This window comes from Lasioglossum baleicum, chromosome 8 (genome assembly GCF_051020765.1).
Source record: "Lasioglossum baleicum chromosome 8, iyLasBale1, whole genome shotgun sequence".
Classification (NCBI taxonomy): domain Eukaryota; kingdom Metazoa; phylum Arthropoda; class Insecta; order Hymenoptera; family Halictidae; genus Lasioglossum; species Lasioglossum baleicum.
The window spans coordinates 6206420-6221314 of NC_134936.1; the positions used below are offsets into that span (position 1 = coordinate 6206420).

Below are 14895 nucleotides of genomic sequence, written 5' to 3' on the forward strand. Positions count from 1 at the left end.
TTTTAGAAAAAGATCCAGTAGTTTGGCAAGATGAAGATTCTTACAAACTAGGTTTATATATAGTTAAGGCTTTACCTGTGGTCAATGATTCGGCAGAAAGAGCCGTTAAGCTAATACAGGATTACATATAATCAAATTTTAGCTCGCAATGAGGAAGAAAAGCAGTTGGTACTGCAAATGGTAAAAGATTACCGCCAGCAATATCCTGACGCAACGAAAACAACAATAGCGAAAAACATGTAAATCGAACGTCGAGGGTCCGCACCACAGGCGAACCACACAGCTACCTCCCTCTCAGGGAAACCCAGAGGGTAGCGTCATAAAATACGCTGGCAGCGCGGGTCCTTACAGCCACTTCGGGTCTGAGGACCCGTTCTTCCAGTGACTTGTCAAGTTTGGATTCTCTCTCTAGATTTTGTATTGTTTGTCTGTTCATTTAATAAAATGCATTCTTGGCGAGCGGCTTCACCATTGATCGGCGTATTATTTGGTGACCCGCTCTGTCCTTGCCATCTTAAAAGCGGATAGTCTTACATTAGAATATAAGAAATAGTTCCTTATCACTATTCTGTAGAATATATTCAAAATATTCATTCACATGTATAGTACAATAGTACAATACAAAATGACATATCTCTGTTATTTGTGGTTATACGAAAAAATGTCAGAGGAAAAAGTTGCACTGTTCAATATGGTAAATATAATGGCACAAAAAAATTTTTTTTAAAAATGAAATTTTCGAAATTTCAAGGTCATCGTTATTTTTTTAAAAATTAAGGTCATATAATTTTTCCATATTCTTATTTAGAAAAAAATTACAAATCCAACGATATATAATACTTTATAGTTACGATGAATTTCAAAATTTTCAAAATTTTCAATTTAAATGCGCCACGTGATCCTTTTATCCGATCGATCTTAAATTTTGCACAAATTTTTTTCTCACCAAAGAGAACCATTCTGGGGGGCGTCGTGCTTTGTATCTCGATAAAAATTTTTCGCCAAGTATAGCTTAGGTCCATCCTAGTGTCCACTTAATATTGCCGCTGACTGTAGTTTGACTAATGTGAATACACGATCTATAGAAATATTTTCCGTATAAACCTACGGAGAATACATATTGTGAGAAATATTGCAACATGCATCTTTCTATGTTCAGCATGGCTTATACAACTGTTACTTATGATTATGATGTACGATACATCCGAATGATTACATTATGGCAAACATCAGAAATTGTATAAGTCACTCTGCTGAAACACAATGCCATAACGTTAGGTAAACCGCACTTTGCGCGTGCAGCAACTTAGCGGGCTATCTAATTCGTTTTGATCCAAGTTGTTAACTCAAATGAATTGGCTCACCAGATGGCTGGGTAATTTCTCGGCAGGCCATATGATTTAAACGTTAGTCACCACACGTGAGAAATTACTATATTACTAATATAATATAATGTGGGATACTCTATATGAAATAATCATTATAGCTTCGAGTTATTATCTGTGCCAGGACCCGCTTTAGCGTTTACGTCGCCCCGGACAAAAAGACAAATTGCCGCCCCTTAAGAATATATGTTTTTAAAATAACGGTACATATTTTTTATTGTAAATAAAAATCAAATTATTTTATTTAAATTTTAATAGAAGCATATATTTAGAAAGAAACATACATATAACATAACATGACATAACACAAATTATGTTAACCATATAATTTTTTACATTTTTAAATACTATTAAAAATGTGTATTATTGCACAAACAATTAAAATTCTATTATTTTGAAAACAAAAAAAGGTAACGTCAACTATGTTAAAATCACAAAAAACATTTTTTTCTTACTTTCAGTTCTGCAAACTTTTTTTACATTTTTTAAATTTTAAAAAGGAAATAAGCAAGTCTATGCATGTTCAAAAGTTCAAGCAGCGTCCTTTACAAATTCTGCGTTAATTTTTCAATAATAGTGTAAATATTTTTAGCTTTTAGACATAAACAATATAAATATGCTACGCACTGTAAATTTTTAGCGAACGAAAAAATCGATATGTGAAATTTTCTATTAATTGGGTATTTAACACATCAATATTTTTCTCACACTTACAGCCAAAATGGCGGCCCTAAATTTTGGCGCCCAGGTTGCCCCCCCCCCCTAGTGCGGGCCCTGTCTGTGCTAGCTAATTCACCATTTTCTTAACCCTTATCACTCGAATGGTGACTCTGAGGCGCCATTAAAATTGCTGTACCATTATTCAAAATATTGTTTATATTATTAAATACGTCTGTATCGAATCAATTACTAAACATTTTGGTATTGTACGAGGTACTATACCAATTTCATATCCATAAAATTTCAAAAGGGTGAACTTTACTTTACCGGACTCAAAATTTGTGCCTTTCTCCTATAAATTATGATGTGTGTATTTGGTATATAATCCAGTAGATTTGTACCCGGGGCGGCTGCAGATCGAAGTTTCGATCCTGTAGGATCGGATTCTTGCTCCTGAAGGATAGGAACGGAAATATTATAGGTCGGAAGAAACATTTAATTTTCAAGTTGAAACATCTCCGAGTGCAACGAGTTAATAAAAAGGTGTTGAAGTTTAAACTCTGTACGCGCGAGGGCAGATCAGTACTTGATAAATTGAAATACAAATTGAATTACAATTGAAATACAAAAATACAAATTGAATTTGTAATAGGCCATTCGATAGATTATCCAAAGAAAATACTTTGTGCTAATTTTCAACCCTATATGTCGACATCGGGGGTTGTAATAGGGTGACAAAGAAAATCAGTGTTTTCCGAAATTTCTCTTATCCTCTTCAAATTAAAAATTCTGAAAAAAATCTTTAGCTTCGAGAATTTTTAGCTTCGATACCGAATTCTAAGAAATAAAACAATTTTGAAATGCCGATTTCTTGAAGAAGTTATGAAATACTCAGTTCATATTTTTACAGGTTTAGCATCTCACTATGGTTATTAACATACATAACATTTTCAGATTTTCAAAGTAGGAGCACGCAGTTAAACAAATCAAAAACCGGTAATTTTTGAGCGCCGAGGAACGTGGTTATTAAAATTGAGATTATTTTCAACTATTTAATTTTCTTGGTTATAAATAGACTGCGGATCTTTATGCAAAATAAAAATTGTCTGCATTGGTTGCAAGAAATGGAAACCAAATTGTTACTTCCTCCCTTAATGATTTTGATAGAGGAGAAATCATGTATTGGCATGTTCAATTTTTTAAATTTTCCAACAATTTTGAATTTCACGTAGTCAATTTTGCTATAAATGCATAAAGATCCGCTGTCTAGTCTATGTATACAATAATAAATAAAATTCAGTTGGAAAAAACTTATCAGACTATTAATGACTTAAATTATATAACAATGTTCAATTTCTACAATAATTTTTTTACTATACTTACTTATTTATTACATTTTTACTGTACTTATTGGCTACCGTGCTGTGTGTCGCAGCATAAGGGTGACATAAAGTCGTATTTCGCGTTTGGCAAGGACGCTGTATTTCGACGGAACTGAGAAGTGGCGAGAGAATGAAGAGTCAGCCAGTAAAATCCTCATTCTGACGGATTCAATTACAGGTCAGCCCGAGTCTGAAACGATTCGCCGTCTCACCGGTGAACGCGATCGACTTAGCAGCGACGTTGAGCTTCTACACGGAGTTCCTAACGGAGTCTAGCTTGTATCTGGAAGTCCTGTCGATAGCCCGAGTCCTGCGGCTCTTTAAGCTGACGAGGCATTCTCCGGAGCTTAGGATCTTGATTCATACCTTCAAGGCGTCTGCTAAGGAATTAGCCTTGTTGGTCTTCTTTCTCGTTCTGGGCATCGTTGTCTTCGCCAGTCTTATCTTCTACGCGGAACGTCTTCAAGTAAGTGGATCGCGGAGACGATATTATATTAACACTAACCGTACCGAGCACAAAATGCGACTGCTATACACTGTTTTGTAAAAATGACAATACTGAATTTATTCACATTTCTTGCAATTTTTATAACAATACGTGCTTGAACGAAGAAATTCATTGAATAATTTCTAATGTAATTATCCTTGCAACTTCAATGAAAACAAAATGCGACTGCTATACACTGTTTTATAAAATTGACAACACTGAATTTCTTTAAATTTCCTGCAATTTTTATAACAATACATGCTCAAATGAAGAAATTCATTGAATAATTTCTAATGGAATTTATCGTTACAACTTCAATGATTACTGGACTGCGGACTTCATGCATTTATGGCAAAAATGAGTGGTTGCCATTTAAAACAGTGAAAAAGTTAGAATGATCTAATAACGCTAATCTAGTGTTTGCAGCTTGTTAAGATTATTAAAATGAGAATTAAACGTCTATTTGACTCCAGTCGCTTGCAAATGATGCAGACAATTTTTATTTTGCATAAAAATCTGCAGTCTAATGATTACAAACGTAACGAGCACAAAAAGCGACATCTATACACTGTTTTATAAAAATAACAACACTGAATTTAATTAAATTTTTGCAATTTTTATAACAATACGTGCTTGAATGAAGAAATTCATTTAATAATTTCTAATAATCCTTGCAACTTGGTTGCTTTGACGAGCCTCTCACGGGGTATGCCCCGTAATGGAGGGGATATTCATTTTTCGTAGATCCTACGGTTTCCGATTTCTTAACGAAGAAGGTATTGTTTGAATTTTGTAGACTATTAACATTGACACTAAAACCCAAGATTTAAGCCGAAAAGATGTAATTTAGGCCTTGGTGTAGGGTATTAATCGTCATTTGTGGACTGCAGATCTTTATGCATTTATAACAATATTCAGTAGATGAAATTCAAAATTGTTGAAAAATTTTTAAAATTGAAGATGTCAATATACGATCTCTCCTCTATTAGAATCATCAAGGGAAGAAATAAAATTATATATTATATATATTATATAATATATTTATAAAATAATAATGTTTCTTACAATCGATGAATACAACTTTTATTTTGCATAATAATTCGCGGTCTAGTCATTTGTGTCTGCTTAATCACCTGTCGTAAATTTATTTGCTTCTTAACCCGTTGCCGTACCATTTTCTTTATAGTTATAATGGTTAGAACGTCTTTATCCCGAAAAATGTCGTAGGAGAGAAAAGAAAATTTATATTTTTTGTATGGCTACATTTATCTGAATGCTTAAATATTAATTACAATCGAATGAAATTTTATTTCATCTAAAAAGAGAGGAATAACATTCATATTTGTTAGACTTTGTTAAAGTCTTCATGACGAGCCTGACTCGTTAAAATACGGCAACTCGTTAAAATTCGACAAATAATTCGTCCAATTTATTATGTCATAATATCGAAATCAGTGTAAACTATATCGTATTTACGTTAATTATGAAAAAAGTTTTATTATGACAATTTTATTTGTCTTGCATTACGTCTCCTTAAATGTTCATGATTGAAGAGTCACTCAGTTGAAAGGTTAAGGGTGCCATAAATCACGTGTTGTAATTTGATCAGATTATCCATCGGAACGTTACAATAGCAATTCCTTCGTTGGAGGAATGTAATAGGGACGAAGTAGGTTTCTCCCTCGTGCAGATTATTCATTAGAGCTACTACCATTTGATTGATACTCATGCTAGTGGTCCTAATATCATCTATTAATCTCCGTGATACACGCATCAAAACAGTAGAAGGGGACCGATAATGCATCAACGACTTCTTTGACTAAAAACCGCCATTTGTATTTCTTAGAAGCATTGAGAGTGACGCAAAAGTTGGAATCGGGACATCAGAAGCAATGAATAATCGAGAATTGGATCGTATTCATCTTTTTTTGTTTGGATATGAGACTTCAATTACGTTGTAAATGGCATCAAATGAATTTTAACACTTAACAAAACAATTTTCGATATACCCGGTCATTCAGAAAGTTCGTAGCCTGACACAAAGATGATATTGGTAGCAGCAAAAACATATGGTTGTTGAAAACATCCGTTCTTGATCTGAACATACCAAACATTCCAAATCGATCTGTCAAATAGCTTGCTTCAGGCAGCTGATTAAAGTAGACGTGTTTGCTTTGGTTAGAAAATGGAAAACTTGAAAAATCGTGCAGTCATTGAATATTTACATAAAAAAAGGATTAAGCGGAAAGGAAATTTTTGATGATATGGTGAATGTGTTAGGGGACAGTGCTCCTTTATACGCAATGGTAAAAAAATGGGTTGCTCTCTTTAAACATGGTCGTACAGTCATTAATGATAATCCACGTTCAGGACGTCCAAGAACTGCAACCACTTCAGAAATGATTGATCATGTCCATGATTTGGTTTTGGAAGATCGCCGACTAACTGTGGTTGATTTAGCTGAGGCCACAGGCATCTCAACTGGATCAGATCTTAACTAATGAATTCGGTATGAGAAAGCTATTAACAAGATGGTTGCCACATTCGTTAAATTCCGATCAAAAACGCATTCGCGTGAAATGTTTTCAACAACATTTTGATCGTTGACAAAAAAATGAAACTGACTTCGTGCGTCGATTTGTAACCATGGATCAGACTTGGGTTTACCACTATGATCCTGCATTGCGACAACAAACCGCAGAGTTGACTGAGCCCGGTTGTTCAGCTCCAAAGCAGCCAGAGTGGTCAAAATCGACAAAGAATGCCATGGCATCCGTTTTTTGGGATGCAAAAGGAATTTTGTTAATTGATTACCTTCAAACCTGGAAAACAATAACACGAGAGTATTACTCAAGCCTTTCGGATCAACTGGATGCACGTATTCGGGAGAAAAGACCTGGCTTAGCGAAGAAAAAAGTCATTTTTCACCAGGACAATGCACCGGCCCACAAAGGTGTTCTTGCAATGGCCAAATTGAAGGAGTTACGCTACGAATTGTTGGAGCATCCACCATATTCACCAGACCTAGCTCTCTCAAACTTCCATTTGTCTCAAACCTCAAACAATTCCTACGTGGCAGGGCGTTTTTCATCAAATGAAGAAGTTATAGCAGCCGTAGATCAGTATTTTAGAGGTCTCGAGGAAAATCATTTCAGAGATGGGGTAATTGAATTAGAAAATCGCTGGAAAAATGTATGTATTAAGGTTAAGGGAGAATATACTGAAGAATAAATGTATTTTGACTCATTCATTCATGTCATTTAATTGTTAGGCTACGAACTTTCTGATTGACTTAGTACAGTAAAAGCTCCTTCGTTGTCCTGAATCGTGGGCACGATCGTTGTCCAGTGCCTACCCACTCCACTGCCTGTCAACGCCGAGTCGCTCCGCAGGGCGGCGACGATTGATGTCGGCTCGGGTATATCGGTGTGAACACCACAACATTGACTCGAGTTGAATCGAATATTTAAACTTCTTAATTTTCATTATTTCGTTATGGGACTTTCACTAGCTTATTTCTGGCATTTCTCTGATTAAAATGACACCAAACACGATACTAGACGCAGTCATAAGTCAAAAATAGTGTCCGGGCACGATCGTTGTCCGCTCAAACCCCCGGCCATTGGACAACGAAGGAGCTTTTACCGTACATATTGAACTCGGTCGAACTGAAACGAAATAGTAGTTCATTTAAGTTGCAATAATGATTAGCACTACCATTTACAGTTGTCTTTAAAAGAAAACATATCAACGTATGCTTGATAATTCGACTGCGGATTTTATGCATTTATGAAAAAAATGAGATGGTGCAATTTAAGATACGAGATAAATTAGTAGCAATTATTAGTAGTAATTATTTTCAATTTACTAGGTTCATTAAAGATTCTTCTTCTTCTTCTGTTTCTTCCAATTAATGTAGACAATTTTGATTTTGCATGAAGATTTGCAATCTACTGTAAGTCTCTACATGGAATTTTTTTTAATTTTCAAACAGTGTATTTTCAAAGTTTATCATTGATTATTCTGATTATTATTCAAAGAAGAATTAAAACGATTTTTAATTATATATTGTCAATTTTTTGATAAATTGATTTTGGTAGCGAAACGCAGTTTTATATTTAAAAGAACCAATAGAAGACAAAACAATGTTATTATGAGCGAATAAAATCAGCAGTATATAGAATCAGGGACTTAAGGGCAGTTAAGGGAATCAGGTTGCTCATTGTATATGTATTAGGGTAACGAATAATAGTAGGCACAATTTTTAATTTGATTAGAGGAACCCAGAGTGTAAAAAGCACAACATAATACAAAATGGTTCGACGTAAATGTAACACAATGACTTGTGACACAATACAACGCTTTACTTTATAATCTGATTGCTATCAACTTTTATCGTTTAATGAAACGATTCTCGGGCTGGGTAAACTATCCTTGTAAATATCTTTTGAATATGGTCTCCCATCGGAATATTCCTTTGTAACTCTTTAAGCATGCAACATTAATTTCTTCTTTGGACTTTCATAACATTTATTAGACGTTTTTAACATCTCTTCTAAAGAATTGATTATCTCTTGTAAAAGAAATATGGAGGGCCTCCTCTGTCCGCTTAGTTGCAATGTTATTGTTGGAAGAATATTTGATTATTCAACTTATAGTCACTCTGAAATCACGTTTAATTTATAAGAAGAATTACAGTCAGCGGCAATAATAAGTGGACACCCTTAAAAATCGCATAACTTTTTAGAAATTGGTCCAAAGGACTCGAATTTTTTTAAGATGTTAAACCTTCTAGTTCGCTAGAGAATAAGTAAACAAAAATTTCTTACGATTGCAATTGATAGGAATTATACAAAATTTTTAAAAATTATGTTTCGTCAACTTTTTTTTCTGGGCCTGTAACGATAATTTAAAAAATGCGTTTTATAGATTTCGGCAACTTATATGCATACTGAAAATTTCATCGAAATAGGTCAACATTGCAGTTTAAAGATGAGAGCTTAAGGGTGAAAGTCGCAGATTTTCAACCTTGCCAGGGCATTTCGCCCTTACGTGATCATCTTTAAACGTTTGTAGCTCATTGCAATGTTGACCGATTTCGATGAAATTTTCAGTATGCATATAAGTTACCGAAATCTATAAAACGCATTTTTTAAATTATCGTTACAGGCCCAGATAAAAAAGTTGACAAAACATCATTTTTTAAAATTTTGTATAATTCCTACCAATTGCAATCTTAATGAATTTTTGTTTACTTATTCTCTATCGAACTAGAAGGTCTAACATCTTAAAAAAAATTCAAGTCCTTTGGACCAATGTCTAAAAAGTTATGCGATTTTTAAGGGTGTCCAGTAGTGTCCACTTATTATTGCCGCTGACGGTATCAACACACCAATATGTCACCAATATACAGGGTGAATCCGAAGAAGCAGAACACCTAAATATCTCCGTTACTTTTCGTTGTACAAAAAGACTTCTTAGGACAAAGTTACACTGTTCGAAGGGCCACATGTAACGGTGTAAGGGAAAAAATTTTCAGGGTCATTTTTTTACAAGATTTCAAAGTCATCGAAATTTGTTTAAATTGAATGAGGTATTTTTTAATACATCAATCGATGCAGCTGGACATTCGTTATAAAAAAGTACAACCTATGTATGTCGAAAAGTTAGTAGTTCACGAGATATTTCGATTTAAATAACTCTAAGACACCATTACGAAGACGTTAGCGTTTATTTACTTGTGTAATTTACTCACTTGAATGACTATATCGTTGAAATTGTCTCGAAAAGGGCTACAATCGTAGGAGTTCAAAAATATGTGGTTCCATTTTGAACAACTAAGTTGACCTTCTAATGTCCTAAGCACCTCCACGTGAAAACAAAGTCATGTAGACCACGTTATGGGCCCCTAGAAACCAAACAACTTTTGTCTGGAGCATTTCTTCCTATCTCGAAAAATGTGGAAGTTATTCAGGTGGCTTGTCTCAGGTGACTCACCCTGTATGCAGGGTGTCCCAAAATTCCTGAACATCCCGGAAATGGGAGATTCCTGAGATCATTTGAAGCGACATTTTCCTTTGCAAAAATGTTATCCGCGGCTTTGTTTAGGAGTTATTAACGAAAAACACGGACCAATCACAGCGCGACCTAGACGCGAGTTGGCATAGTCGGCCAATCGACACAGTTGGCGCGCTGGGCCGACTGTGCCAACTCGCGTCTAGGTCGCGCTCTAATTGGTCCGTGATTTTCGTTAATAACTCCTAAACAAAGCCGTGGATAACATTTTTTCAAAGGAAAATGTCGCTTCAAATGGTCTCAGGAACCTCCCATTTCCGGGATGTTTAGGAATTTTGGGATACCCTATAGTGGCGGCCAAAATAATAGAGACACCTATAGTAGGGTGAAAATGGACGACTTTTTCTTTAATTCCCCGTAATCCCACACGTGGCGCATGTATCGTATGTTTCAAATTGTGAATCAAGACGCTATTGTTTCGTCAACGAGGTGTAGATATCATTATTTTTAATAAAAATACGTGCTGTAATGAAATGTTATTGTTATTCAACTTAATTTGCTGATCGGCTCTATTATTTTGACCGCCACTGTACGTAACAAAAATATAATTTCAACAAAATTATAGGCTGTCGCGTCAGACCCTGAAAGCTTATGAGAATTATCCGCATTCGCTCATGAGAATCGAGGATTGTGTGTGATTGCTCTATATATTGCTTTTGGCTCCAGGATAACCCAAATAATGACTTCGACACTATACCGCACGGCCTCTGGTGGGCTTTGGTGACCATGACAACGGTTGGCTATGGCGATATGACGCCGAAAACTTTTCCGGGAAAGTTCATCGGGGGAATGTGCGCGATTGCTGGGGTCCTAGCTATTGCTCTTCCCGTTCCTGTCATCGTCAGTAATTTCTCGATGTTTTACTCGCATACACAGGTTTGTATCCTTAGCGCAATATGTACCTTTCTTATCGCTACTTCTGTGCTAAACTGTGCTTCCTTCAATCCTCGTAAGACGGATGCTTTGGTGGAACTTACGGTTAGGGGAGGACACTCTAACGGCCTTGATCTTCACACGTGTTGTCAAGGGCATGGTTCTCAACAACTTTTCCCTACATATGTTACCGCCGCGTCGCACAGTAGCTGTATGGGCGCTTCGGACAAAAATTGTAACTTCTAAACCAGGCCTGGCCCACAGTTGGGCAGGAATTAATTACATGAGTAATTAATTACATCTTCAATTACATGTGCAAAAGTGGACTACAATTACAATAAGAAAACGGTGAAATGGTCCAAAACATAAAAATTAGTGGTTTAAAAGAACAATTACGCTGAAGTAATTGTTAGACTCCATTACAATTACTGTAATTGTGTTAAGTAATTGCAATTACTTGTTTCACAATTACTGGTTGAGCGAAAGTAATTGCAATTCCAATTACACACAATTACATGTAATTGTAATTGTATTTCTGCAATTCCCAAGTAATTTTAATGCAATTACAAGTAATTGTAATTGTTTGTTGCAATTACAAGTAATTATAGCTGGTAGCTGCAATTCCTTTCCAAACAGACGACGCACAGTGGGGTATTTGGCCTGAAAAAGTGGAAAAAACTATTGTAGCGTTATTTATAGGCTCAAGGTTATAATATTATATATCGTTGGAATCGCCTTAATATCAGCTACAACATTATGAAATCTCAAAATACATTTTAGTATTTAAAAAATCAAATTTACCTCAATTTTTTGAAAAAAAAAAATTTTTTTTAACTTTTATATATTGAAATTTGTAGACGACTGAATACTGTTCCTCTTTTGTTCGAAACATTTTTTTCTCAGATTATCGAGAACCCCTGAAAAAGCGAGGCGATAGTGGAATATTTGCACTATTGTAACTTGAAAAATATTTAAGAAAAAAATATTTTATTATAGCATTTTGGAAAGCTCTGAAAACAAGCTAGAAGAATATGCAACAAAAAATAGGGTTTTCTATTTAAGAAATTGAAGATGACCTTCGCGTGATTTTCAAACGACTATCCAAGGTCAAATCAATGACGCCATTTTATGGCCCCCTCGAAACCATACAACTTTTGTCAGAAACATTTTTTAACCAAAATGCTTAATTTCGAAGATATACGTCTGTTTCACTTTGGATGACTCACCCGGTATATTATAAGAACATTTTAAAATTATTACCATTAATTTTCATCCGAAAACACATCAGAAATTTCTACCTCGGATAATATTTCTTCTTCATTTGAGGCCAAGCGTAGCCTAACATGCAATTTGAATCCGGACATATCCGGAATCAAACTTTGTTGGCTTATAATCACAAATTTTTACCAAATGTAATGACACCAAAAAGAGCACTCAATAAAGCTTTATACTATAACAAAATTGTCAATAAAGTTTTGTCATTTTTAAGAAGCTTACAGAATGATTGGTAATATTCAAATATTAATAACTATACTAATTTAGATGATAACAAAATAAAATCTATGCGAAAGTGCTCTGTATACCTATCTGAACAACTTTTGTAATACAAGAATTTACAGAATTTTCCTTCAAACACTTGAAAATCGCCAATGAACAGACGGTGTCTTAGAGACTGTTTAAGAACGCCAAGCGCGCCTTAAAATCTCACGACTTTCGATGAAGTTTACTACTTCACGGGTGTACAAATAGAAAAAACAATATTGCAACCTTATTCTTCAGACCTTTAACTACAACGAACAACAAAAATTTTATGCCATACGCAAAAATTTAGAAGTCGAATTTTTTCCACTTTTTTGGGCCAAATACCCCACTGTGCGACGCTCGCGGGTGAACATTCACACACCGTTAGGGTACTCTCACACACCGCTAGACCATGTATACGTACGCGAGGATTGCAAGGGTCCGGGATTCAACTTCTGATTTCTCGATAATGCAAGGACGGGGTTTTTTAGTAGTCAAAATCGCTGGATGAAAGATCAATCTAGCCCAGGGGTCGGCAACCTTTTGAGTCAGAAGAGTAAAAAATTACAATTTACAAAATTTCAAAGATTCTAAAGAGCCACAAAATTTTTTCTTGCCAACAATAAATAGTACTCGCATAAATAAAGTTTTTTGATGAAAAAAAACTAATCTATTTATTCATAAGAAAAAATATCTGTTTATTCATATTGTATAAGTAGTGTTTTTCACAACAAATTAGATTGTATATGTATATGTACATACATAACTTTGAGAAGATAATTCGCTTCTAACTCTTTTACTTGAAACAACAAACTATACGTCACAGCCAAAGCACTGGTGAAGACGCCAAATTGTCTTGCGTCGAAAGCGAATTAAAACCTACATAGAAACATCCGACGACGGCGTCATTCGAGAGCTTCCGACGAACTGACGACAGTGACGACGCGTGTCACGGGGGAGGGGTGCGGTGAAAAGCGAGTACAAGTGGCTGAGAGATAGAATCGGTGCCTAATCCTCGTTAATCAGTTCAGAACGATTTTTAAATGTTTTTTTTTATAAAATAAATAATATTTGCGTATGGAATTAAAGAGCCGCAGCTTCACATCCAAAGAGCCGCATGTGGCTCGCGAGCCACAGGTTGCCGACCCCTGATCTAGCCCATTGTTTGCCTCAAAAGTTCTTCTTTTACGTTTCCGAGCAATGGTTTTGCAATATTTGGCTGCATGTTGCCCGTCAGATGACGCTGCAGTCACGCCGACGTAGTAGCCTCTCCGACGGGATACATGCAGCCGAGTATTGCAAAACCATTGCTCGGAAATAATTTTTTTACACATTAGCGACAATAAATAAAAGCGTGGAGCACCTACGAAGATTGCGTCAGTATAGTTTAGCTCCTAAACGCACAGTTTTTTTAAAAAATTTGTTTTTTAATATTGCATTGTCACCCAGTTCTGAGCTATGTTTAAAGTTCCAAGTCTCTAGCTCATTGGGAAGTGGTTTAAAATTCGATTTCAATATTTGACGCATACAACAACGACAACGACACAACATCGACAACGACAACGACAACTCGGCAAGCTAATATAAGCGTGGTAAAATGGAAACATTGATAAATAGATTAAACATCAGCGAAAGGTTATTTCAAATGACATCAGGAATCACCCCTTTTAAGGAAGCACAACATTTTCGGGACACCTTGTACAACTTACTTATTGTTAGATCTGGAAAAGACATTTTAAATTATCATTGTAGGTACAGAGAAAATTTTGTAATTTTCGATCAACTGTTTTATACATTATCTAGTAAAGTAATCCTTTTAACATCTCAGAAAAACTCAAGTCGTTTGGTTCAATTTAAAAGAAGTTATTAGTTGGTAAAGGGTGTTCACTTAATTTTACCCCGACTGTATGTGAACGTGTACACACTAACATGAACGTAAGATGGTCAGTAGGGTTCAGTGACGCTACCCTTCGTGGAATACAGCGGAAGTCGTCATCGATCCCTAATCTCCTCGAAGCATTTTGCCAGACACGCTCGACGATCGATCACGGACTTGTGTACTTTCCACGAAGGTCCGTGCCGCCTAAAAACGTTATTGCCCTAATGCTGTTCAGGCTTCAATTTTCAGCTTTTTGTTGTAGTACATTAAACATTGCTTAGATTTCTATTGCAATGATGGAATAAGGTAATTCTTGCTAAATAAAAGTAATTGAATTCCCAGTACATGAATATACAGTGGATAACAAAGTAAGTTAATACTCATATTTTCAATAATGAAATCACGATAACAGTAATATTTATTCACTTATAAAAATAAACAAATTGATTACATATTTAATGGTAATGTTGACAAAAAAATTTATCACGATTACCACAGTGATCTGAAGATTTATCAAGATATTGATATTTCTATACTTAATATACAAAATTTGGTGTGCCGAAAGTAAGTTAAAGTATCGTTTAATAACATTGTCCAACACCAAATTTGTTTCACAATTACATTTTGGTGGTG

The 14895-nt window shown here is 35.2% G+C and overlaps 1 protein-coding gene across 2 annotated transcripts in view; it reads left to right on the forward strand.

The window, feature by feature from the left end:
• LOC143211319 (potassium voltage-gated channel protein Shaw) overlaps positions 1 to 14895 on the forward strand; it is a 68906-nt gene that overhangs the window by 42744 nt on the left and 11267 nt on the right. Inside the window, exons 4-5 of one of the 2 annotated variants that reach the window (XM_076428850.1) lie at positions 3606 to 3893; positions 10656 to 10865. In XM_076428850.1, the coding sequence (XP_076284965.1) occupies positions 3606 to 3893; positions 10656 to 10865 (498 nt within the window). The remainder of the gene's footprint in view (positions 1 to 3605; positions 3894 to 10655; positions 10866 to 14895) is intronic. The other variant, XM_076428851.1, reaches the window with a different exon arrangement.